General features: G+C 47.4%; 2 protein-coding genes across 2 annotated transcripts; one reads left to right on the forward strand and one right to left on the reverse strand.

The window, feature by feature from the left end:
• Positions 1 to 3,861: 3,861 nt before the first annotated feature.
• LOC147600401 (E3 ubiquitin-protein ligase RBBP6-like) lies at positions 3,862 to 15,124 on the reverse strand. Its single transcript, XM_086751296.1, has 13 exons — positions 14,959 to 15,124; positions 13,829 to 13,928; positions 13,593 to 13,631; positions 12,975 to 13,011; positions 11,369 to 11,413; positions 10,128 to 10,216; positions 9,929 to 10,025; positions 8,951 to 9,090; positions 7,774 to 7,940; positions 6,925 to 7,028; positions 6,343 to 6,477; positions 5,160 to 5,307; positions 3,862 to 4,100 (listed from the first exon to the last, which is right to left on the reverse strand). Exons 1-13 carry the CDS (start codon positions 15,122 to 15,124, stop codon positions 3,862 to 3,864), a joined length of 1,506 nt encoding a protein of 501 aa, XP_086607422.1.
• Positions 15,125 to 15,498: 374 nt separating this feature from the next.
• On the forward strand, positions 15,499 to 16,235 carry LOC147600402 (ubiquitin carboxyl-terminal hydrolase 36-like). Its single transcript, XM_086751297.1, has 2 exons — positions 15,499 to 15,733; positions 15,805 to 16,235. Exons 1-2 carry the CDS (start codon positions 15,499 to 15,501, stop codon positions 16,233 to 16,235), a joined length of 666 nt encoding a protein of 221 aa, XP_086607423.1.
• The last annotated feature ends 9,850 nt before the right edge of the window (positions 16,236 to 26,085 follow it).

The following is a 26,085-nucleotide window of genomic DNA, read 5'->3' on the forward strand; positions in this document are numbered from 1 at the left end:
TTCCGATAGAAGCTGCCACCTTAGGCCCCCCTCGCTAAACAAAACCAGAACAGTGATGATTTAGTCTCTAAATTGAGGATTTGGGGCCCTTTGAATAGGATTGTGTGGCTTGAAGATGCAGCTTTGGACTAAGAAATGAGGCTTTGTGCCCTAAACATGAAGGTTGGCAATGAAAAATGATGATTCGGGCCTTCAAAAGGAGGACATATCTAAATCTAATTAACATTTTCCCTTATATCTACTTAACAACATCTTATCTGAGTAAATTATGTTAACATCTCTAAATCTAATTAACAACGTTTTATCTTACCAAACTAAAAATGTGTCCCAGGCCAAGTTTGAGGCCTGTGGCTCTGGGGGATCAGAAGAGGAGGGTGGTTGTTCACGAGGACAATCACAAGGTGAACACAGGTAAACCAACACAAGCATAGCAGTGCCCAACATCAAAAGTGCCCCAAAATAAAGCGCCATCAAAGCGTTAATCATTTTGCTCATTTTTGCAACCTTTTTTTTCCTTTGTGATGGTTTAGCCCGAATTACCACACAGTTTCTCGCTCATACTCCCCCTCCCCAGTGGGGAAGGAAGGAGAACCCATGGGTTGAGATGAAGACAATTTACTAAAATAACAAGGGAAAACTACAATAATAACAGAATATACGGATATTAAAATATACAAAGTGAATAATATGTGTTTTCTCACCACCCGATGTCCCAATGACCGACACAGCCCGTCCCGAGCAGCGATCATGGAAACAAAACTGAGCAGCAAGCAAAGGAGCAAAAGGGAGCCAGCAAGGGAGAGGGAACGATGCCAGCAAACGAGGAAGGAAGATGGATGCCAGGAAGGCAGATACCCGCCCTGGCCAGCCCCCACTTCTCTACTGAGCATGGCGTTCAGGCATGGAACACTCTCTTTGGCCAGTTTGGGTCAGTTATTCTGTCTGTCTTTCTCCCAGCTTCCCGCATCTGCAAATTAGCGAGACTTGGAAAGCAGGACGGTGTCCTTGGTCTCATTCACAACAACTCATATCATCAGGGTGTTTATCAACATTCTTCACACAGGGCATCCAAAACACACCGGCTACTGAGAGGAAAAATTAACTCCATCCCTGCCAAAACCCGGACAGTGTCCACCCCTTATTCCATACAATCTACGTCATGCATATACATATATACGTGTGTGTGTATATACACAGAGATGTAACTCCTTCAGTCTGTTGAGCTCATTTAGTCCATGACTTTGGGCTCCATCTGTCCTGACAGTCTTTCAGGACAAGAGAGATGGTATGTAGTGTGGGGTTGTTGCCTGCTGCACCTGGAACTCGCAGTTGGTACATCTGGCGTGGCTGGTGTATCATGCCCATGGTTTGCGAGTGGAAGATGTTGATCTTGAGGAAGTTGTTGGGCGCCAGTTCCTGTTCCATCACCGTTGCATCTCTCTCGGTTTTATTGAAGCTCATTCTTCACTGATCAGGGTGTTCCTTGCTGCAATACCTTTGACGTGACATGTAAGGACTATAGAAATGATTATATACAGGTCAAATTATTGGCTGTTCTCACCTAACATCAGATCTCCTTCAGCTACCCGTGGGACTTCCCCATCCTCCCGCATCACCCACCAAGTACATCCAGGCCCTTCAGCAAAAGCAATCCCACGGGTGGGTTTGCCTTTGCCCAGGGGAGGAATAACCCAGACCGTCTTTCCTAACATACTCCTTAGATGCACCACAGGGACTTTATCACCCTCTGCCCTCTGGCTGGGCAGGGCCAGCTCGATTGGTGGATCCCCGAGTGTTGACTAACCAGGTGGCTTTTGCTAAATGTTTATCCCAATTTTTGAAGGTCCCACCACCCATTGCTTTCAGTGTAGCTTTCAGCAGTCCATTGTGCCGTTCAATCTTTCCAGAGGCTGGTGCGTGATGGGGGATGTGGTATACCTACCCGATGCCGTGCTCTTTGGCCCAGGGGTCTATGAGGTTGTTTCGGAAATGAGGCCCGTTGTCTGGCTCAATTCTTTCTGAGTGCCATGTCGCCAGAGAACTTGCTTCTCAAGGCCCAAGATGGTGTTTTGGGCAGTGGCGTGGGGTACGGGATAGGTCTCTAACCACCCAGTGCTGGCTTCCACCATTGTAAGGACGTGGCGCTCACCTTGACGAGTTTGTGGGAGTGTGATGTAATCAATCTGCCAGGCCTCTCCATATTTATACTTCAGCCATCGTCCTCCCTACCAAAGAGGCTTTAACCGCTTGGCCTGCTTAATAGCAGCGCATGTTTCACATTCATGGATAACCTGTGCAATAGTGTCCATGGTCGAGTCCACCCCTCGATCACGAGCCCATTTGTATGTTGCGTCTCTTCCTTGATGGCCCGAGGTGTCATGGGCCCACCGAGCTAAAAATAGCTCACCCCTGTGTTGCCAGTCTAGGCCCACTTGGGAAACTTTAATCGTAGCAGCCTGATCCATCCTTTGGTCATTTTGGTGTTCTGCCGTGGCTCGACTCTTGGGTACGTGAGCATCTACGTGACGGACTTTTACAACCAGATTCTCCAGCCGGGCAGCAATCTCCTGCCACAGTGCGGCAGCGCATATGGGTGTCCTGGTTCTGGCTAGAGCAGAGTTAATATTCACCTGAGCTGTGCAGAGAACTGGAGCTGGTGGCCCCTATGGCTGGGGCACCCAGCTGGGATAGTTAACTAATGAGCCAACAGCTGGGGTAAATTTACCCAGCTGAGCCCAAGGGCTGTTCCATCCCGTCTGACATTGCTCAGGGTGTCAGTGAGGAGGGTGCTGAGGGGAGCCTCCTGCTACTTGGAAGAAACTGGGTGTGGAGATTTGTAAGCCATTATACTGTATTGGTATTCCATCACTGTTTTGTTTTGTTTTTTTTTTCTGTTATTGCTGTTAAATTTACTTTTTGTTCAATCTCAACCCACGTGTTTTTGCTGGTTTTTTTTGTTTACCAGTTCTCCCCCTATTCTTTCGGAGGGTGGGGGAACGAGAGAGAGACTGCGTGGTCTGGTCCCGGTCAGGGCTGAAGTACGAAACATGGTGTTTCTGTGCCTGTGAACCCCCTGGAAAAGAGCGCTCTGGGGCACTCAGAACCCTGGGCTCTGTTTGCCCCTTACACACAGACGTGTGTGACCCATCCAGCCTTCTTCAGAGGGAAGCTGTGCGTAGAACAATTTATGGTCTCCAGCATTTTTAAACTGGTATTTAAGGTGCAGACTATTTGAAGGAGAAGCTATCCACTGCACCTTTAATTGAGAAAGACAGATGCAAGTGTCATGATTTCATTTTACAGCAATAAAAGGACACACAGGTTGGGAGCTGGGAGATTAATTTTGCATTCACATTAAGTGATTTTCCGACAGTTAGCACAACCTGCAGGTTTTTACAGTTGACTGTGTCCTTTCAACATACAAATTGTAACATCAGCCTTATGCAGAACACATTACTGAAGGCAGTTGGGTTTTTTTTTTGTTAAGTAGAATTGTTCAAATGTTTTTATGACACACTGGTCCAGACACCAGCAGGGTCTAAGGGAGTGACTGTCGGTTATTTGGACCTTCAAGCCCCTGTCGCTCAGATCAACCACTCATGGTTTCGTCTTCATATGCATTAATTCACCAAAGACTCCAACTCGTTTCAAAATTTTAATAAATGGTTCTCTCATATACACAGTCTTTTCCCCACAGTAACATAATCGCGATCGACATCTACAAAATAATTTCCATTAACATTTACAAAACACTTTACAGATACATTACTAATTTGTCTGAACTGAAACGGTTTACAAAACACATCCAAAACCCACAAAACATTAGTAAGGCTATAGCAAAATTAAGGAATTTAAGACATACTAATAATGAAACTGGATACTACTCTTCCATATCGTTTCTACTCCTGTTTCACACTGTTTCTCTATGGCTACTCCTTCTTTCATAAGCCTTCCTGTGATATGGTGGAACACCTCTGTATCTGTTAACGTTCCCCCGCTCTCGTCCCCCTTCAGGTACAGTCCGTTCAGTGGGAGTCCGACCTCTAAACCCTGGGGACCTCGATCGTGAACGGTATCTTCTGTAGGGGGGTGACCTTGATCTGGAATGGCGAGAGCCACGTGACCTTGACCTGGCACGAGAGTTACGGCTCTTCCCTTTGCCTCTTCTTGGATGAGGTGGTGATCGCAGGTAGGAACGGGAACGGGAATGGCTAAGTGATCGAGAGGAGGAGTTAGTGCGGGAGGAACTTGATCTTGAATTGGAGTAGCTGAAAGAGTAAGATGAAGCAAGATGAGGAGACTTGGATCTTAAAAAAACCACAGCACACACAAAAAATAGATGATGTTAATTCAAAACAGTCACTCTCCCCAGTTCTTTACCTCCCAGATTTGGTTTGGTTTCTTTACCTCTCCACAACTGCTGCTTTGTCAGTGGAAAAGCAAACAGGAAGGGTCAGTGTATGTATGGTCTGTCCCATGAACGACCATAGCTGTTGACTGATTTAAACTGGTGCATACTGGCCGCTACTGGTATGTGAACGTGCACATTTTTCACTGCTCCACAACTACATCCAGTGCAAATCAGTTGTGTTGCAGTAAGATAGAAAAAGAGCAAGTCCTAACGGCTACAGGGCAGTAACAAACACCAAGAAAACGTGATTTAGCCTGGAGACAGTAAAGCTCAACTCTAAAAGGCCAGCTTAGTCTACTTCGCTTCATACTTAGGTGGTGCTTGGAACGGGGTGAAAAATACTTGTCCTGCAATCCTACATACAGGGCTATTTGATCAACACTTCTAGCCAGGTGTCCCAGCAAAATCTGGCACATACCTCTCGCTCTGACCAAGGACAGCGATCGCATTTCAAGCAAAATCATATCGTAACGCTTCTACACTCCGCCTCTCGTCATACGACTCCATGCCATTGCTCTAGGAAAGACCCTGACAGCATGACTAAGAGAGAGTCCCGGTTAAAATCTCTCCATGTATCCACAGGAGATACAGAAAGGAGGAAATGAAGACAATTTCTCTCATGTATCTCCTCCCCGGTGCTTTGAGGCAATGCTTACAAGCAGAACAGGGAGACGCAGGAAATCCAGCAGCCACAGCTATTCAGTTTCTAGCCTCCTCACGGCTGCCGGGAGGAGAAGGCTGTCGTTACAGAGAAGCTTTAGCAAAAGCGACGCTTGTTCCTTAACAACTGCTGCCCAGTTATAACTGTCCGTCACCTGTAACCGCTGCCGTATCTGAGCTGGCAACCCACACATGAAACTGCCATCACTGCTGATCTCCTGAACCATCCACTGCATCTGACGACAGAGAGGTGGAGTGGAACTCCTCCTGATCCTTCTAGACAATCTGCTTCTCCTTCACGGAGGAACCGAGAGGAAACGGCCTTAAGCTGCACCAGGGGAGGTTTAGATTGGATATCAGGAAAAATCTCTTCACCAAAGGGTGGTCAGGCACTGGAACCGGCTGCCCGGGGAAGTGGTTGAGTCACCATCCCTGAAGTTGTCCTAAAATAACAGTGTGGAATTTTCCAATCATTTGCTCCAGCAGTATTGGCTAAGTTGTTAAAGGAATCATGTCGGAGGCTGATTTCTATTGGGAAATCAATTTCTACAGCCCTGTTCAGCCAGCAATCAAAAGCCTGGCTTTCCACCTGATCCTTTAATTAGATTTAGTTTTTATATGTAATTATGGTTTGCTCAAAAAGTATTCATTGTTCAGAGTCCTCTTTTCAATCACGTAGCAGAGGTTTTTGTAAAATAATCTTACTGCAAGCACAGAACCCCTTTGTTAAAGCCAAGTCCAATTAAGCCATTTAAAAATTAATTACCGCCTGTATTTTCCACAGCTCTCTGCGCATACGTATTCCATTATAAATCAGCTGCTGTATAAGTGATGTGTTACGGCCTCATTTAACAGGTGACAAGTAGTCACCTACTGCATTTCTGTAGAACACTTACCGTTCCCAGCCCGGTCTGGCACCTGAGCAGTGAACTGCAGTGGCTCTCATGGGGTGACCTTTTGGAGTGGGGAGAGGGAAAAGGGAAAAAAAATCCCATTCAGTTTATCTGAAGATTTTTTTATTTAAGAAATTCTGAAGTTCCTGTCACTTACCAGCTGTGGGTATGGGCTGTCCTGGGGGGCCCAGCAGACTCGGCAGTGCTGGCTGTCTCAGTGCAGGAGCCTGACAGCCCTTGTGAATACAAGCAAGAGTTGCAAAATAAGCTCTACTGAAATACAAGACTCGCTGCTTGTGTTGACATAAAACTGAGCTTCTCTTCCAACACACTGCCGACGGACAGCGAGGAAGATGTAGCGAGTTCAGCAGCACTCACCAGAGCAGCAGGAGGGGTAACAGCCAGGAGTGGTGGTGGAGGTGGTGGCAGTGGCGGCGGCTGCTGCTGCGGCTCCCGAATCTGCGCAGAGCGCCTTTTTGTGTAGCCAGTTCCGTTGCTGAAGCTGTTCACAGCCTAGAGGCAGAGAAACATTTACAAAGAGGTGACAGGAAACTTCAGGAGATGTACGAAGAAAAGCCTCCACAGGGTACAACCCCTTGTGTATTCCTGTCCGTGCTATCAGCCCTACAATAAATCAACACACAGAGGTGTGAACAGATGGCACTAAACACCGGTATCAATGACTGGCAACGCAGAGTCTCTGTCTTTGAAGGCCTTCACTGTTAACACCAAACTTGAAAGGGAGGCAATCCTGTTAAACAACAGCGGGACCTGAATTTGCCCCATGGCCTCCACAGCGTTGTGAGCTTCTGTAACAGCAGATCATGTACTTGAGCAGGAAACTGAGCCGTATTCAATCCAGCCCTGCTTAAGGCCGTGTCAGTGAATGCTTCCTTCCCTGCCAGCTGTTTGCAAGTAGACTTTTCTGACAAACAGTTTACGGAAAAGTCATCACGTTACCTGGCGTAGGAACCTGTTGGCAACTAATGCATCTGGAGAAACGTCTGTCTGGTGACACGTTGGGCAGGTGTGTTCCTCAGATTCCAGCAGCGCTGTTCTAATGCCTGTGAAGAATTAGAATCATCAACACAGATTTTAGCCCAACCATGGATATTTTGTGAGTTCTAACCAATGATAAAAAGACATCTCTGATTAATGGGTGAATGTGGTCTTGAATGGAGAGCATGGAGCTCTAATTGTCCAACAGCGTACAAAATGTCTAGTACGAAGCAAATACCTGTACGGTTTTGATATTTCACTGTTGTAACATTGGAAGCTGTGGAGAAGGCTCTGTCCTGGTGTTTTGACTCGACTTTTTTCAGCTGTCTAGTACAGCGAGCGGTCCCCAAGCTCAACATTAACGAATAAAACACATCTCAAAAAACATTAGTAGGTTCCAGTTCTGAGGGTTTTATCCAGCTCTCCCGTGGAGAAGAATGTGCATTAAATGCCTGACTATCTGTTGGTTGCAGACCACAGGAAATCACCAGAGCTGGCTACAGAATTCTGTATGAGAGAACGGGCTGTGGACAAGCTCAATGCTTTCAAGATCTCACGCTGTAATCACCTGCACAGTTCCGCACTCTCCTCCCACTCATCTTTCCACATGTAAAGAGGATTTAACAACAGGTAAAAAGGGAAAAAAGCTTTCTGCCTTTTTTCCTTTATACAAGAAGAGACCTTTCCTAGTCACAGTGTACTTCAGTGTGAAACAGAACTGGTCTCCAAGTACAGCCGTTATCTCCTGTATCTGCTTTCAGAAGGTCAGATGTGATCTTTTGAATCAACAAACATGGGGATAACACTCACATTCATCACAGTAACTGTTTCCACAGCAGGGAATCACAGCTGCGTCAGTCATGATCTCTTTGCACATGGGACACAACAGCTCCTCTGGAACGGGATCTGAGGAGGAGGAGGGTGGCTGCTCTGACAGAAAAGGAGGCTTCTCCTTCTTTCCTCTAGCATAAGCTTCCCTGGGGGGGTTGGGGAAGGAAAAAGACAAAAGTTAAAGATGGGTAAAGGAAAACATTTCCAAGCTTTGGATTTTATCACAGCAAGATCATAGAGTCATAGAATCTTTAAGGCTGGAAAGATCTCCAAGATCATAAAGGCCAACTGTCAACCTAACACCACCACGCCTACTAAACCATGTCCTGAATAACAGATGGAATTCTTCTCCCTGCACATTCCCCTTCCAAAACACAGGCTTAGTTGTTCAAAATACTTTTCTAACAGCGACAGCACTACAAGAGGGAGGGAGGAACAATTTTCCTTCTGCAGAATTCTCCCATTCATTGGATCAACTAAGAGATTAGCTCAGACTAGGAAAATAACTTTTGGACAGCTAGGAATCAGGTGAAACGAACCCCCCTCTCCTTTGCCAGAGGGGAAATGTGAACTGCAGGCTCAGGATAAAGTTATCTCTGTGCAACTACATTTTATAAATGACAGAAGTCTATGTCACAGCTTCCACTAAAGGAGATCTGTGACAGAACAACGGAAGTGCTGCCACGTGCATTGTCAAACAGCCACTCTTCTCAGCACACAGCAGGATTTTTTTAGTTTAGAGTCACAGGAAAACCTCAGTCTGCTTCACACATGAGATCTGATCAAAGTCAGAGCGGGAGGAAATCTCTGTCCAACAGCAATTGGTTAAATTTTGCAAGAAGCCTTTGAAAGATCAACCAGAAGCAAAACGAGCTCTCAATGAGAACGACTTGCCTGGAAACTCTACTGAAATGTTCTGCAGACAGACAGATCCTTAGCGTACCCGCAATTTAACCAACTTCCAGGGGCACGAGCAGTTGGTACCACCCTAATTCCATATGGGAAAGGATCCCGGATTTGAAGGTGAGGATACAACGACAGTGTTTCCTCCCTCGAAATGACACAGCCTGGCCAGCTGGCTTGCACTGCCACTCGGACATCTACGCATGCTTTCCCTCGTTCGCTTCTTGGTCAGTCCAGTTAATTCCATACTTACGCATTAATAAATGGTATGACGTATTTTCTGTCAGTGGTTATCATCGCGCCCTTTGTGCTGGGATCTTTCACCTCCATCATGAAACTCCTTGGAATTCCTGTGCTCTTTCTCAGTCTGGGAACAGACCCCAGCTTTTTGTCCTGTTAAGAAAAGAAACGCAGACATCTCTCATCTTAACACCCACACGCAAAATGACATTTCAATGATGATTTTAGGCGGCAAAGCCTTTACTCCTCTCCTTTCACCTATCGTAGGGGCTGCTCGGCTGAAATACTTATTTCCTAAATGACTATAGCCAGGATGACCCAAAGCCTTGAGCAGTGCTTTGAACTCAGTCGATGTTCTTTGGCTTAACTTCAGGTTCCTAAGGGTGAGATATCCCTTGGCTCCTTCCACTCAGAGAAGAGACACAAACCCGCTCCTCCTGCAAAGCGCAGTTCAGAGGGAGAGCTCAGTTCAGTGCTCTGAACCAGTCACTGGGGAAACTGACATTCACTGTCTCTGTAGGAAGGCTGGATTCACACCTCATGCATATCCATTCAGTGCCCAACGCTAAATGGCAGGAATGCTCAACCAGAGGCTGTGGAATTCACATCAGCAAATATTCCACAGATGGGGTCAACAGAAACATCTTGTGTTTACACAAAATACTAAAAACTGTGAACGGTCTTTGAAAAAAAAACCTAAAACCAGAAAAATTTCCATTAATACTGAAATATAGAAAAATAAGCCTGAAAGTTCACAGAGAAACATCTGTGGACAAATTTAATGTCCATGACGTAGAAAATCCAAAACAGTTACACTGATAATTCCAGGTTTCCCTTCCAGTTTGAAGGCCTTTGCAGCATTGCCGTATAAGCTCTGTATTTCACCCCAGGAGAAACAACTCTTAACGTGAGCATTCACGGATTTGTTACCTAAGTGCCACGGCACAAAAATTAAAAGCTTGGTAACACCACAAATCCCCCACGGTCTTACCCCATGTGCTGGGCAGTTCCTTATGTAGTGTCCAGGTTTCCCACAACGGAAGCAAGTATATGATGGTGGAGGGGCAGCCAAGGGATTCTTCACGTAACTAGAAGTTTTTTGGGAAAAAAAAAAGAAAAAGGTATGCATGTGTCTCTCTACAATTTGTCCACAGGCTCCAAAGAACACATTTGACATTATCAACACCTACTTGACTGGATCATATTCACGGCAAGACTGCGTCATCATAGCTTTTATCTTCTCTTCTTCGGTGGCACTGGCTTCAGCCAGGTTGGCAGTCTGTGTAACGGGGAATTATTTGACACACATTAGAAACACCCTTCAGCCCACACAGCCAACGACACCAGCACTCACCCACTGCTGTAAAGAGCAGCACGGCGCTGGCTGCGCTTGCGCAGAAACAGCTGCTCATACAAAACACAGGTGTCCCGACGGTGTTCTGGGGGTCCTTACGCCGTTACATGGTGTTTCTGTGCCTGTGAACCCCCTGGAAAAGAGCGCTCTGGGGCACTCAGAACCCTGGGCTCTGTTTGCCCCTTACATACAGACGTGTGTGACCCATCCAGCCTTCTTCAAAGAGAAGCTGTGCGTAGAACAATTTCTACTCTCCAGTATTTTTAAACTGGAATTTATCTGCAGATATTCAAAGGAGAAGGTATCAACTGTACCTTGAATTGAGAAAGATGTATGCCTGTATCTTTATTTCATTTTACAGCAATAAAAGGACACACAAGATTAGGAAAATTGTTTTTTGCTTGCTGAAATTCAGCCTCAGACACAGAAGCATTAAAAGGAATCAGGTTTTTTATAATCCCTCATCAGGACAAAATACTCTTTTCAGTAGAAACCTGGCCACCGTGTGCTGTAGGCAGGCCAAACTGTGCGTTCCCCCGCTACTAACGTCTTCACATTAAGTGATTTAACGACAGTTAGCACAACCTGCAGGTTTTTGTTCCAGCTGACTGTGTCCTTTCAACATTCAAATTGTAACATCAACCTTACACAGAACTACGTGTTCACATTATTGAAGGCAGCTGGGTTTTTTTTTTAAGCAGTATTTGCTCAAATGTTTTCATGACACACTGGTCCGGATACCAGCAGGGTGTAAGGGAGTGACTGTTGATTAGCAATAATAAACCAGAAATCTGTTAGCACCTTGCCCGCACACACTGCCAGTCTGCACTAAAGAGGTTAAAGCAACACTTTTGAGCTGCTCTGTGTCGTGTTCCTGAATTTTCCTGAAATACTTGATGTTATGCAGCCTTATGTAGAGGCTGCTCAGGTGTGCTCCCCTTCTGTCTTCCCAAACTGAGAACTACTCTTTACACGACAGCATCAAATATACACACAGCTGTACATCACCGTATAACATTTAAAAACACCGAGCAAACACTTTTTTTCTTTTAAGTATTTGACAGAACATATCTATACCTGTGTAAGCTGGGACACAGAAATCGATGCGGAAGAGCCGTGCACCTGTTCACAACACATTAAACACATAGTCAAGTTCTACAAGCAAAACACAGCAACAGTGAACCTCTGCTGTAGTCTGAACGTCTGCACTCTGTCCTCTGAGTGTCACTGAAAGAGGCATTTCCAACCTGCTGTCATTTGAGTTTGTTCAAAACACAGTCCCAGCCTATGACCGCTGAAGAGTGCCTCTGTGGTTCCTGAGAAGAAATGAAAATAACCAAACCCGCTTGGGATCAACCTATTGCTCCAGAATATCTCGGAGAGGGACCCTGGCCCAATCCTCGGAAAGCAAACAAGAAATTAGGAAAGCTGTCTATTGGAGTCCAGCATTAAACAGTTTATCATCGACCAGTTACTGAAACGGAACCGTTCAGAAACTGTTAATTAGTTCTTGTCCTTTTTCAGGAAGCAGTTGTTGTATGGCCTGCAGGCAACAGTCTGATTTTCTTACGAAAGTGGTGGCACTCTTTTCTCCTAAACAAATATCAAAAGCAGCAAGTATGCACAAAAGCTTATACTTTGTTCATGAACTTCTGGATTAGATGACAGCTTATCCAGGATCAGATCCAATGATCCAGGGTTAGAGGAACGCCTCTCACCATTCCAGAGAAGAGAAAGCAGTTATCCTTAAAAGAAAGGTGAAAAATACAAAACACCACCTAGTAACTTTTCTGCTATCAGGACTATTTTGAAATGCGTAGTTACGCATAGTATTCGACCCGAGTGACAAATCAAGATCTCGACCATCACCAGTCAAGTATCTCCTTCTGTTACTTCTTTATATTTCAGCAGCCGAATGGCAGTGCTGTCAACTCTGAAGAAAAATGCTGTCCCTTCTCCACGGATAAATTCCAAGTGGCAGTACACTAAAGAAAGGCTTCACCTTTGGGAAATTAAAGCAGCATCAACCCTGAAGTCACCCAGATCCAAAAATGTACTGCAGGCAGAAGTTCAGGAAAGCGACGGGTATTTTACCCACAGGTGCACCCGGCTCTAACCCTGCAGCAAGATCTCCACACTGGGTTTTAGATATTTTCATTTGCAGACAAACTGCTAAACTGAACTGCTTCATCAGATAAAGTGGAAAGATCAAATGCAGAGCTGTAGAAGACCACTTTGTGTCGCAACGAGTTAAATCCACCGCAATCTATTAAAGAAGTTTAAGCCCTCAGAGGGGCCCAACCAACATCACTTCAATTATCCAGTTCTAGGAATAAAGACCCAAGTATTGAAGGATGTGAAAAGGAATCAGTTAGCCTCACAGAACTGTTCTCAACATGGATGGGATGTGTTGGGTTTGGTATTTGTTGGAACCTCAAGTCCCATGTAAGGAACAGCACCAACTTTAACAAGAGTGGTTTGTCAGTGGTTTTTGATAACGTGTGTAAACTGCATTAGGCAAAAAAAAAAGTATTTAAAACAAAAGCGAAGGACACAAAGTGAAAATGGCAAAAATGACACAGGTGTGTGTGTGTTTTATATAAAGTGCACAAGTATGTGTGTATGTGGGTATGGAATCAAGCGCGGTGTGTAGGAACAAGTGTGAGAGTGTGTTTTTACATACTGCTTTTGGTGTTCCGCTCACTGGCTCAGCTGGACTTCTAGAAAAAGAAAGAAAGAAAGGTGATCAGAACTTGAAATAAAGCACTTGTACCCCACAGAAAGCAGTGAAAACAGATTATAAAGCCTCAACATCAGCACCTTATGTACTGATAGCCCAGCGAATGTGGGAATTTATTCATATACATAAACTGTTCTCTCCTGGAACATCCAGTGCCACTAAAAACAACCACAAACATCCCAATTCTACTCTGTCACAAATTATTCCAAGACTTCCAGGGACAGAACACAACAGGGCAAGAGGAAGTCCTCAGGTATTTTGCCTCTGCTCTCTAAGTATCAAAACCAGGAAATCTGTGCTACAGTGTCCTGTTCTTAAATAACCAGCCATCAAACCAGGAAGGTAACTGTAGCCAAGCTGTAGATCCCTGGTGTTACAAACAGGCACCAGATACAGAACTGAGTTTCTAAGAAAGAACAGTGATGGCCTAGACACTGCGAAGGGCAAGTGTACTTAGCGCAAAAAGATCAGTCACCTGACCATATTTAGCCATGGCAGCGCCAAAAATACCAAATGGGTTACATCTGCTGTATGGGCTGAAAACAGGAGTAGAAATGTCACCTGACAGCAGTTCCTAGGATCTGGTGTGATTTAGGAGTCCTGTGACAAACGTACTGTCCCAGCAGGCTTAAAAATGTCCGTCTGCTTTGGGACATCGAACCTACCCCATCACAACAAAAATTAACAGCAGCTTTAACAGGAAAGAGAAATCTGAATGCCTCTGTACGCCAATATCCAGGAAAAAGTGAACAGACTGCACCCGCTACCAAAGAATACAATGCTTTAGGGACACTCACGGGACAGAGGTTTTGCTGGGAGCTTTAACTCCTCCAGCAGGGATTCGTCTCACAATTACCGAGCAGTTCTTCGGAATCAAGGTATCATCATCTGTGTATTCTGAAAGCAATACAGGAATAAATCAGGAAGAGATAAAAAACTCTAGAACACATTCTAAAGAAAAGACTGTTGTAAGGGTGCCAGAGAACTAAAGGAAAAAAGATAATGTTCAAGGAGTGAAAACAATTTACAAGTCTCATTATTTCTGAAAATCCCATCCCAAAGTCTCCAATCACATTCAAGCTCCTCAAGATGGCAGATCACCAAACGGAAACATCATACTAAGTAATACAAACCCATTATCAGCTCCAAGAATCAAGCACCATTGAGCAGATTTAAATGAATTTATGACTTCTCTAAGAATCCTTCTTGCTTATATTCACCATAAATGTTCTGCCGCAAAACTTCAGTACCGGCCCGACACCGTTACCGTGCACTATCAGGGAAAAAACCACCCACGGTTAGAAATGAATGATGAACTGATGCTCCATAGCATCTGCGTGGCAGTGTCCCTGGTGTACAGCAGCAGTTCTATTAACAAGAAATGCCAAACTGTCCTTCAGAGGCAGCCAACACTCAAGTGCACGATGGCTTTTAAGGGCTCTGCTGAGATTCCAACTCACAGCTGCACTCTTGACCCAAAATGTTGCTGGGGAGCAGTTTCTGCAACAGCCACAGAACCAGTTTTCCAGTGCCGCGGCGTACAAGAAGTTGAAGGCAAAGTTAAGTGACCAAACCCGCTGTTTTTCTTCAAGTCAGCCACCTGTTCCATTGCCATCCCGTTCAGCTTCTTCCAGCAGATTTCAAAGAAATCTGGCAAGCCTGTTCTTATCAGATATCCTCCCACATTTCCGTATCATTTTCCCTGAAGAATTCCCGGAAAGCAAAACCTTAGTGAGCTCTCCACGTTGCACATGAAGCGCGGGCACTTGTAGCCTGGCTGTGTGGCTGAAACACAGCTCTGGCGGTGGTTGTCAGAAGAGCCGCGAGGAAGGAACAGCTCTGTGGGGCTCCCAGCACAAGTCCCAGCTAGGGATGGAGGGCGAATCCCATTGTCGCTTCCCACCCCGCGCCCGCCGCCCCCACGCACCTTCTTTGGTCTGGGCGTTGGTGATCTGCAGGTCGCTGTTGGGCGCCTTCAGCTTCTCCCGGGCCATGATCTGGCGCTTGAGGTCGCGCAGGGAGATGTGCAGGCCGTTGAAGATGAGCGTGTGGTACTTGAGGCTGGAGGAGAACTTATAGTGCAGGCAGGACATGGTGAGGGCAAGGCGGTGTGTCCTCGGCAGCGGCGCCTACCGCAGCACACAGGGCCGTGGGCTCTGCTCTGAGTTGGGGCACGCAGCCCCGGCTCGGCCTCCGCTCCCTGTCTGGCACACAGCGCTGCCAGGCCGGTGTGTTTGGTGGCTACGGCGACTGCGGTGCCCCGGCCTCAGCGTTCCGCCAGGGCTTTAGGGGCACCAAGCAGAGGGGCTGGGCCAGCGGTGGTTCTAGGCCACGTTCCGTTGCCCCGACAAGACGCTGCCTGGCGCCACGAGCGGAACCAAACAGAACAGTCCGGCCACGCCCGGTCACCTGTCTGCTGGCTGTGCAGCCAGGGCCACTGGACTGGATCATCCTGACCGGGAGGAAGATGGAGGAGGCGCTGAAGCTGGGCCGCAGGGAGGCGGGCGAGGAGGGGGAGCTGGGTGGGCTGCTGGCTGCCTCCTTGGAGAAGTTGCTGCTGCAGGAGATGGAGTGGGAGCCTGCCAGCCGTGGCTCCTCCTGCCCATGGGAGCGGCTGCGGGGCAAGTACCCGCTGCTCGGCCCCCAGGCTGAGGCCGCTGACGGCCAGCGCGGCCCCGAGGAGGGGCTGCCCGGCAAGCAGGGTAGGCAGAGAGGGCGAGGGGGAGCCTCCCCGCGCTCGCAGCCCTGCGGCTCACTGCCCCTCTCCCTGCAGGCAGCAGCCGTGAGTCGGGGAGCGTGGGAGATGGCATCCCCGCACCCCAGAAGGTGCTCTTCCCTGCGGAGCGCCTCTCCATGGAGTGGGAGCAGATGTACCCAGTCGGCGCCGGGCTGCACAACGTGGGGAACACCTGCTTCCTCAACGCCGGCCTGCAGTGCCTGACCCACACGCCGCCGCTCGCCAACTACCTGCTCTCCAGGGAGCACAGCCAGACCTGTGAGTGGGGAGGCCCGGCTCGGCGGGCGGCAGGGGAGGAGGAGTGCCCGCCTGTCCTGCTCCCGGCGCCGCGCTCAGCACCTCTGTGCGTGGCTCTGGCCAGGGCCGTGCGGGTGTCGGGATGCGCCTGCTCTGCTCCCTCCTTGCCTGTTTCTCCGTCCAGAGGTCATCCTTGTGTCCGGGGAGGCTTTGTCTCTGCTGGGTGTTGACGTGCAGAAAACAGACTCCACAATCTGTGAGATTTTAAAGTAGGTATGTTTATTCGGCACCGGGCAGCACGGGGGGTAGTCCCACCAAAACCGTGCGCACCTGACGTGGCAACTCGCTTTGAATTTATACATCCAGGTGTTACGTATACATGAAGTTTCAAAAAAACACGCCTATACATATGCATGAGCTATCCCCGCTTCATATTAAAATTAGTTCCAGGGAGTCATTTGGTCAGTTTTAGCTGGTTCTTGAAGGAGGCCCCTTAGTTCTTATCAGGAACTGTCCGTGTGAGGAGGTGCAGGACTTCTCGTTTCAGATAAAGAGTTCAAAGCACAAAGCAAGGCCCCTTGGTTCTTATCAGGAACTGTCTTTTGAGGAATGCAAGACTTCCCCCCCTCGGATAGTTTTTACAATAGCTAGTTAGTAAATTATAAAGCATAAAGCGTCATATGTATTAGCATGCACAGCAATAATCAATAAATGCCATATCTATTAAAGTTTCTTTAACCCCTTCTCTCAGTCCCCCCTTTTTTAGAGAATTATTAAATTCCTTTAGTATACCTAATTCTGGCAAAATGTTTATTTATTTAGCACTTTCTCAAAGTATTGATTAGACTTAAGCCTCTGTCGTAATTGGTTTGTCTTCCAATTACTATAGGAATTTCCTGTGCTTTGGAAACACGAAAAGTCATACCGAATTGTTATAAAAAGGATTATGAATAAAACTCCAATTATAATTGTTACAATAAATAGTTGTTTCAGCCATGTTAAATTTGGTAGCCAAGAGGTTAACTTTTCCCACAAGTCAGAAAATCCCCAGGAAATGTTGTCCCTGGTTATTTCACGAAAACTTTTAGTTTGTTCCCAGATTTTAGATAAGTCTTTCTCTATCCTTTTTTCTTGGTTTACATATGTACAACAATGCTCGCCTGTAGCAGTACACAATCCCCCTTGCTGGGCAAACAACATATCCAAACCCAGTCTATTCTGGAGGACCATTTTTTTCAGGGAAGAAGTCTCCTCTTGGAGGGCTTGGATTGCATCCCCTATCGCAGTACCGAGACTTTCCACAGCAGCTGAAATATTTACTAAAGCCTTTTCTAACTCACTCACTCCCAACCATGGAATAAACCACCGCACAAAACTATGAAAGCCAGTGGGCCTGTCTATTAGGGGGTTGTTACCACGCCTCTGCCGAAAGAGTCTCATGTGGGCGTGTAAGAATTTTGGTGTGTTAAGGTAGGTCAGGTTCCGCGTAACAGTGATGTTAGGTATTATGATCCCTATAGTACATCGGCCAGCCCAATCAAATGGCAAGACTTTATATCCTGTATGTCCACAAATCCAGTACCAACCATGTGGGGCGGGGAATCCCATCAGTTTGATTTTTTTTATTCTTGTGGACTTGTCTTTTGTCCACAAGTATTTAGCGCCTTTGGCCTTTGGGATCTGGTCTCCTGCCCACTGAAGATAGCTGGTACAATTGGGGTACTGTCCTACAAATGTCTTCCCCTTACACCTTGGAGCAGTGCTAGTTTCCCCCACAAGTGGTGCGGCAGTTGTAAAATTGCACCCTTGAATGCACGGTACACCTTGGGTTTCATCCCATAAATTTAAGTTTATCTGCCAATTAAGATCTTCCCATTTTATCTCTGCATATGCCTCGGGAGACATGCCTAGGAAAGCCTTGAGACCTTTTGGGAAGACCATAGCCGTTACGGGGTGTCCACTCCCACGTTTTTCGGCAGATGCGAGCATAACCAACAGTCAGACCAACTCATGACTTTAGCAACTTTTTCATGGAGCTGCAGAAATGTGTTACTTTCCCGTGCCCCGACTTTATTTGTCAGGATAACGACTAGCGTCGTGATAATACAAGTTTTTGAGGCTGTACTTGTGTGACCCTCCATGTAGACTTAGGTGCTCTTTTTACCCTAGTGCGGTGTATCCAGGCGCTCTGCTCTCTGATCTTGATTGCTGTGAAGAAGGTGAGGAGTACCTGATACGGTCCTTCCCACTGCGGTTCCAGGGTTTTTTCTCTGACCCAGGATCCAGCGGTGTGCTGCGGCGCATCGCGTCCCTCAGTCGATCCAGGAACTCAGATGGGGACTTGGAAGGGCCCTGTCTGATTGCATACAAAGCTGACCAATTTATAGTTTTGGGGATTGCCCTCTCCATTCCCTTTGAAGTCCACTCCTGATACGCCTGTAATCTTACCATATGTACAGATCTATTAACATCCCACTTTGGATCTTGGAGAGGGAAATATTCCTTAATATCCCCTCCTGTAATCTTATAATGGTCTTCGGCCAGCTTCCCTGCTGTTGTTAAAATCAGTTGTTTCTCTGTCACAGTCATCTATTGCAGTAATAGTTGTATATCCTTCCAATCAGGATTGTGTTGTTTTACAATAAATTGGAAATGTTTAGTTACACTTACCGGGTCACTTCTATAATCTTTTGCAATCTTTTTCCATTCCCCTAGGTCAGCAGTAGAAAAGGGTACTTTGATTAACATCATCCCACCATCTGGCCCCACCGCCTCCCGGAGAGGTGCTTGCAAAACCGTTGGAGCAGATTTCTTCCTGGTATGGGAAGATACGGGGCTGTCCGGGGGGGTCGAAGCTCTGTCCGAGTCCGCATCCTGTTCCTGTGGTCGAGGGGGAGGCTTAAACAAATCAGTTAAATCTTGTTCTGATGTCTGGTGAATTTTATCTGTCTTAGTACATCTTTGTCCAATGCTACATGCAGAACAGCACCGCCTCAGTTTACCTCTACGCTCCTTGTTGTTTTCTCGCTCAAGCGCGAGTACCATAGGGTCCTGTGGGGGTACCATTCCACAGCCCCTTTGCCACTCCGGGTGGTTTCGGAGGGTGAAAAACATATCTGCATAGGAAACCTCGTCCCATTTCCCTTCTCTTCTTAAAAACAGCATCAGGTGTAAAAGGGTGTTATAATCTATTGACCCATTGAGTGGCCACTTAGCCTTGCCTTCTAGCTTATACAACGGCCACCACTGATTGCAATATTTGATAAGGGTCTTCTTACTTTCTGTACCTCCAGTCCCAACAATATCTTTCCAGTGAGCAAGTACACAACCTAGAGGACTTTTCCTTAATATTCCTCCACTCTGACCCCCTCCCATATTTATTGATTTATTATTTATCCCTCTTTTCTGCCGTACACAAACAGAGCCCTTTCTTTCCTATCCTAATTTCTGTCTAAATTTTACAGTTAGAACACTCAAAATCCCAGCCAAACTCTACCCACAACTTTTCACTACAACACTTACACTCTGGAACAAATACAGGTTTACAAGAGTTATCGTGGTGTAAAGGACACCATTCAGGACCATCGGGGTCCCACCACAAGGCAACAAAGGAATCTACAATGACAAAACACAATAAACTACTACCGCGGTTACAAACACACACTTTGGATCCAGTTCAGTCTTCGCACACAAACAATACAATCCACACAGAAAATCGTCTCTCACACCTCTATGTAAGCTCTCTTCGTGCCGACATACAAAGGTGCTCACAGTGTCCACACTCTCATGGACATCTGCACACTCACAGTGGTCACACAATCATACAAGAAACTTCAGAAAGAGGAAAGTCCCCTTGCTTTCTAGCCCACCTCAGAAGAATCTGGGTGGCTAGGGGTGGCTGGACAGACCTCACGCCACACACACAGTCACAGCGTTGCTCAGATTCCCGGGACTCACTCACGCTCTCACAACACAGGTATTTACACTGTAGAAGGTCCTGCACACAACATAGAATTTTACCACGCAGCACAGAAGATCACACACACAAAAATCCCTCACACGAACACTGTGGTTCAACAAGTCCAAACCAGTAGCCAACGCCAAATGCCTTATTACGACAGCCAGAAATCAATACCGGCAAAACACAGACTCACTCGATCCACTCCCAAGATCGCTAGCGGCCGCTCTATCGGTCAGGGAGTCCCAATTGGCGCCCCAAACCAACCAAGCTGGGTACCCACCCAACGGGGACTATGCTGCACGCCAGACGTCTCTGCGCGATTTACCAGCTGCCCCAGCCACGCGTACGACTTACAGGCCCCTACCATTAAACATACCGTTTGGTCCGCGGCTTCAGGAGGTTGTTGTCTGCTCCCGCGGTGAGCGGCTGGCAGCGGAGGCTCCTCCGAGGAAAGTGCTCGGGGCGCGCCTAGGAGTGTCCGCTCCACAGCTGCTCCCGTAGCCAAGCAGAGATCCTCCTGGCTGGCTCGCCAAACTGACGTGTGGAAAACGGACTCCACAATCTGTGAGATTGTAAAGTAGGTATGTTTATTCAGCGCCGGGCAGCATGGGGGGTAGTCCCGCCAAAACCGTGCGCACCTGACGCGGCACCTCACTTTGAATTTATACATCCAGGTGTTACATACACATGAAGTTCTGTAATTCACCTGTACATATGCACGATCTATCCTCGCTTCATATTAAAATTAGTCCCAAGGGGCCATTTTCATAAACTCCCCCCACCTGTGCTTGCGCAGTGCCTCCTGGTGGTGGTCGTCGGGGGTCGTGGGGATGAAGATGAGCTGCTCCTCTTCGTCACCGCTAGTAACCCTTTGTTTTCGTGCAGACTCGGTTATGCTTTGGTTCTTGTCCAGCCCGCAGGGTCGGTTCTGGCTGGTTCACGCAGAAGGCCCCTCCGCTCTTATCAAGAACTGTCCTTGGGAGGGAGACAAGACTTCTCGCTTTAGATAGTCTGCACGATGGCTGGTTAGTAAAGCACAGAGCACCATCTGCCTTAGTGTGCACAGCTGCAATTGATTAATGCTATACCTACTTAGGAGTTTTCTTTTAACCCCTTCTCTCACAACCAGGCTTTCTCTAAAGACTGCACCGTTACACCCACCCATTACTAACCAAAACCGAGTGTGACTGGCAACCATCTGCTTTCATCCCCCAAAAAACAAAGCAACACACAAGTAGTAGGTAGACTTGCCATTTACTTTCAAAAAACACAACAGAAATGAGTTTTAAACGAGTTTTACAATTATTTATTGCAACACAACAACAACAGAACTATCAGATTTTTTTTTAAAGGAAAATTACAAATATTTGAGAACCAGACAAACACAAGTGAAAACAAACTAAGACTAACTAACACTCTGTGCAAACTGGTCTGGATCCCCCAGAGGATCTGCAAGAAGATGTGCTAGAACATGAAGATCTGCCCAAATATCTGGCACAAGATCTGCCAGAAGATGAAGATCTGGATATGGATCACCCTCTGCCAGAGGATCACTCGCTGCCAGAGGCTCTGGAGCAGCCTCTGCCAGAGGAACAGCCAGAGGAAGAGCCTCTGCCAGAGGCTCTGGAGCAGCCTCTGCCAGAGGCTCAGCCTTTGCTCCACAGGTCTTGTTCCCTCCACGGCTCCTGTGCCATCCACGCAGACTGGCAAGAAGTCTCCTCCACCACCTCCGCCTGAGGGGTGGCCGATCATCCTTGCCAGTCTGCCCATCTTCCTCCAAGACGCACAGGGCATCAGCCAACAGATCCCCTGGGGCTGACAGCTCCGCAGCAGCACCTTCTCTCCTCTCCACATCTTTAAGAAACAGATAAATGCAACAGGTAACACAACAACGACTGTGCATCAGGCACAAAAGGGTTTCCTCAATTCATAAATACAATGGACACAAACCACACAAATCCAAGTTAGTGGACTGGGGGCTCGGGTGCACCAGGGGGGCTGGCATCAGTCGAGCGGGGTTGCGCCGTCCACGCAGGCGAGCCGCAAGTCTCCTCCGCCAATTGCTGCTGACGGGTGGCTGGTCGGCCTCGTCAGTCTGCCCACGCTCTATCGAGACAGGCGGCCAATGGGTCTCAGCTGGGGCTGAGAGCTCGGTGGCAGCAGCCTGTCTCCTCTCCCACTCAGGCTCCTCCCGCCAGCTCGTGCTGGGGAGCAGGAACCGGACATGCTTGGGTGGGCTGTTCCTCCGCCCTTCCTTACACGGCATGGCTCCCAAGGCTCCTCAGAGATGCAGATGCCACATGGGCGATGCCACAGGACACAGGGAAGGCGTGAAGTGCTCCTACAGCTCCTGCGATGCAGGAACCGCAGAGCCACGTCTCTCGCCTCCTTCCAGCTCCACGCTCAATGCAGGAGTGCGGCCAACTGCCACGGAAGTCCCACAGACAACATCTGCCCACAGGCGCCACGGAAACAGAACCGGAACCAAGGAACTCTTCTGCCTCTGCTGCAGGGCAAGGATGAAGCTGGAACTCACCTTTACAAACCACAGAATCCCCCTGGGAAAACCAACACCAAGTACCCGCGAGACCAAGCTGCCCAAAAGCCAGTCGTTCGTCACCCGTCAAGAGACAAGGGAAGGACCTGATAGGTGCCATCCCTTCTCCTCTGTCTCACACACAAGCCATCCCTGCCTTGGCCTTGGTGCCACTGACCACAGGAGCCTAACACACCAGCACATCCAACGCCCCTGAGGAAAGAGCTGGGAAAGCAGCGTCACCTTCCCCTTCCAGAACGTGCATCACCGAGTTTTATTTCCCCGCGCACAAATTTCCCTGTGCTGCCTCCCTCCCTCAAATCCCTCACCCTGTTTGAGAGACCTTCCTGGCCCTTTTGGAAAAGCCCTTGCCAGCAGCTGGGGGACCACGACAACCAGCTTGGCTGCCCAAGCAGGACAAGGGACTCTTCTGCAGGCCCCGCAGGGGAACCACCAAGGCATTGCTCCCCGACAGCTCAACAACCACACGACCTGCTTCTCCCCACCCCCCTCCTCAAACCGCTACAGCCAAGGGGCCAGGAACACCCAGACCCTTAGCCCAGGCTGCCTTCCCACACTCAAGCATTACACCAGGCTTCTGTCTGTTCACAAGAAGCGTGCCTACAGAGCTGAAACACCAAAATCAAATCATTACAGACAAGGAGAGCCAGTACTCATCTAACGCATCCACATATTGCGCTTCCAATAAACAATTACCCTGCTTCTGCAATGTGTTGGGCTCCTTCTCTCTACCTCCTACTGGGCCACGGGCAAGCAGGAAGAGGCGGGCAGACACAATCCATGCCGAGAGGTCCCAGCACCATTCCACCGGGAAGCTGCTTTCATCTGACTCAGCACCACATTCACAGAAAGGACACCTTTAGCTTCTTGAGCTGGGAGTTATTTCAGATTTATTAGCAGTATCAGTAATGACCTACCAAATAACAGAGAAAGCACCGACCTCCTCCTCTTTGCAGATTTTTGCCAGAGAAGTACTTTGTGCAAAGAACAGGAAAAGTGCTGGTACATTTATTCCACCACTTTTGGCTGATTTTGTCCAAAAGGGCTTCAGCATAGTCCACACACCTCATTATACCCAGCTACTACTGGGTATAACAAGCATCCTGACTTCTAGAGGTTTTCTTGTTTCCGTTTTCAGAGCCTGTCGTAATTACTCCGTTTCAACGTTTGCCACCACAACAGTAATTCCTACGTTCTTCTCTAACATCAGCTGCTGTCTGTTGAGTTCCTTTGCCTTTTGTGTTTAAACAGCGTTTTTCCTGAAGTTACACAAGTCGGTCTTGCATTCCTACAACCATCTCTAACACCTACAATCGGTTTACCTGTCTTTTCCTGTAGCTGCTACTCTTTCAACCTCTTCTTCTCCTCCTCCGCCTCCTCACAGGAGCTGCTCCCCTCCTCTGCATCTAGACAGACACGATACCAGACCACAGTTTCTGGATTCGTTAACACCATGCACTCCTTCTGGATCCTGTACGCTAACACTGTGTGTAGGAACACAGTGGCAGCACTTACTCTGTACATAAAATGCTTTCATTTGAGGAAGTCAAGCAGGGCTGCTGAGTGACTCTAGTCCATCTATCCGGATGAGGCAGTATTTTCATCCTCACACATCAACAGGTCAGTTCGGAAAAAAACAAACAAACAAGCAAAAAAACCCACAAACAAACAAACAAACAAACAAAAAGAACTCCTCCAAATAGTCCATGTGCCATTAAAGACAAAACGAATTCTTTGCCAAAAATGCTCTTGGTTTTGTAGATCATCACTCCAAAGTAGCATAAGCATAGATGAGCCCAGGAGGATCAGGGGAAACACAGGAAAGATACCAAAGATCTATCCAGACGGTTAGCAACAGAATTGGCATCAGCAGTCCAGAACTACCACTTCCTGTTGTAGGAGAAGACACCACAAAACCGCAGTCTCACCTCTTCCTAAACCAGATCCACGCCAGTCCCTTGATCTGCCTCGGTTAATTAAGCAGTGGCACACAAGAGCTGATTTTCCTTCTCTCTCATGAGCTGCTCAGTTTTCACAGCGTGGTATTACTCAGTGGCACAATTTCTTACATTGAGTTTTGTGATCAAAGTTATCTCTCCAGGAGCTCTACAAAGTTCCTTCAAGAACAGCACAGAAACAGGACAAAGAAGCTAAATTCCGATAGCCGAGACCTGTACAACACTAGAGAAGAAATAGTTTGAAATTATTTCTGTCACTCTGCCCCGGTTTGGGCCTGCCCTGAGGCAATGCTGGCTCTGATTGGCTGCCTGGGATTTCCCCCTTGCTCCTCCCATCTAATGACGGGTCAGACAGCTTATCAATCATCACGTGCTGCTCTCCCACACGGCGTGATTGGTGGAGCCAGCCTGCCCCGCCCCTGCAGGGTGCCCAGCTTTTTCCACTCTTGCCGCCTTTCCTGCAGGCCAAAAGTGAGAGTGCAGACTCTCTCGGTGCATCTTTGGACCTATAAAAAGTGGGCTTTGCCCTAAAAATGAGAGTTTAGACGCTTAAAATGAAGCTCTAGGCCTGAATAATGTTGTGATTCCTAAAATGAAGGCTTTGAGCTGTAGAAGTGGGGTTAGGGCCCTGTGAAAGAGAATTTGGACTCCAGAAATGAAGCTTGGAGCCCTGTAACGGATGGTTTGGAAACGGAAATGAGGCTTTGGACACTGCAATGAGCTTCAGTGTCTTAAAGCAATGTTTGGGCTCTAAAAAGGAGACTTTGCCCTGGAGGCTTTGACCCTGAAAATTAGGTGTCAGGCCACATTTTAGACATTGGACCTAAAGTGAAGGTTTGGACCATAAAAATGAGGCTTTGAAATCTGTAGGAGAGAGTTCAGGCCCTCAAAATTGAGGTCTGGAAAATAAAAATGAGGCTTTGGACCTTAAAAATGAGACTTTGGCCATGAGAAGTCGATGCCCGAAGCCTGCCAGTGTTTAAGAGGCACTTGGGCAGTGTCGGTATTAACGAGCTTTAACGTGGTCAGGCCTGAACTGGTCAGGCAGTTTGACCAGATGATCGTTGTCGGTCTCTTCCAACTTAAATACTCTACTCTACTGTATTCTAAAAAAAAAAAAAATAAGAAGAGGCTTTATGCCCTAAAAATTACAGACTGGATCCTACAAATTAGGCTTCAAGTTTGAACTTTAAAAACATATCACTGCACCTTAAAAAATGAGCCTTTGGACCCTGAAAATGATGATTTAGTCTCTAAATTGAGGATTTGGGACCCTTTAAATAGGATTTTGTGGCTTCAAGATGCAGCTTTGGACTAAGAAATGAGGCTTTGTGCCCTAAACATGAAGGCTGGCAATGAAAAATGATGATTCGGGACTTCAAAAGGAGGACTTTTTAACCCAAAGCGTGGACAGATCTCATAGCCAGAGGGGCAAGACTGTGGTGGTGTTCATACCTCAGCTGGGCATGTCCTTGGTCAGCCTGATGGGAGCTGCTCTGAGCTTGGAGTTGGGCTGGAAACCTCTCAGTGTCCCCGCCAAGCAGAATTACTCCATGGGTTTATGATTTCCCTCAGGAGAAAGACCCGATTTGCGAAGCTCGGCT

Source organism: Chlamydotis macqueenii, chromosome 6, assembly GCF_036417535.1.
Source record: "Chlamydotis macqueenii isolate bChlMac1 chromosome 6, bChlMac1.mat, whole genome shotgun sequence".
NCBI classification, from domain to species: domain Eukaryota; kingdom Metazoa; phylum Chordata; class Aves; order Otidiformes; family Otididae; genus Chlamydotis; species Chlamydotis macqueenii.

Bases quoted from the DNA above. Each gene is read 5' to 3' on its own strand.
- LOC147600401 (XM_086751296.1), bottom strand. From the start codon at position 15,124: ATGTCCTGCCTGCACTATAAGTTCTCCTCCAGCCTCAAGTACCACACG. The intron at 11,414-12,974 runs GTATGTAAAAAC...TGTTGTGAACAG, and splicing joins TGAGCGGAACACCAAAAGCA to GTGCACGGCTCTTCCGCATC. The intron at 10,026-10,127 runs GTAGGTGTTGAT...AAAAACTTCTAG, and splicing joins CGTGAATATGATCCAGTCAA to TTACGTGAAGAATCCCTTGG.
- LOC147600402 (XM_086751297.1), top strand. From the start codon at position 15,499: ATGGAGGAGGCGCTGAAGCTGGGCCGCAGGGAGGCGGGCGAGGAGGGG. The intron at 15,734-15,804 runs GTAGGCAGAGAG...CTCTCCCTGCAG, and splicing joins GGGGCTGCCCGGCAAGCAGG to GCAGCAGCCGTGAGTCGGGG.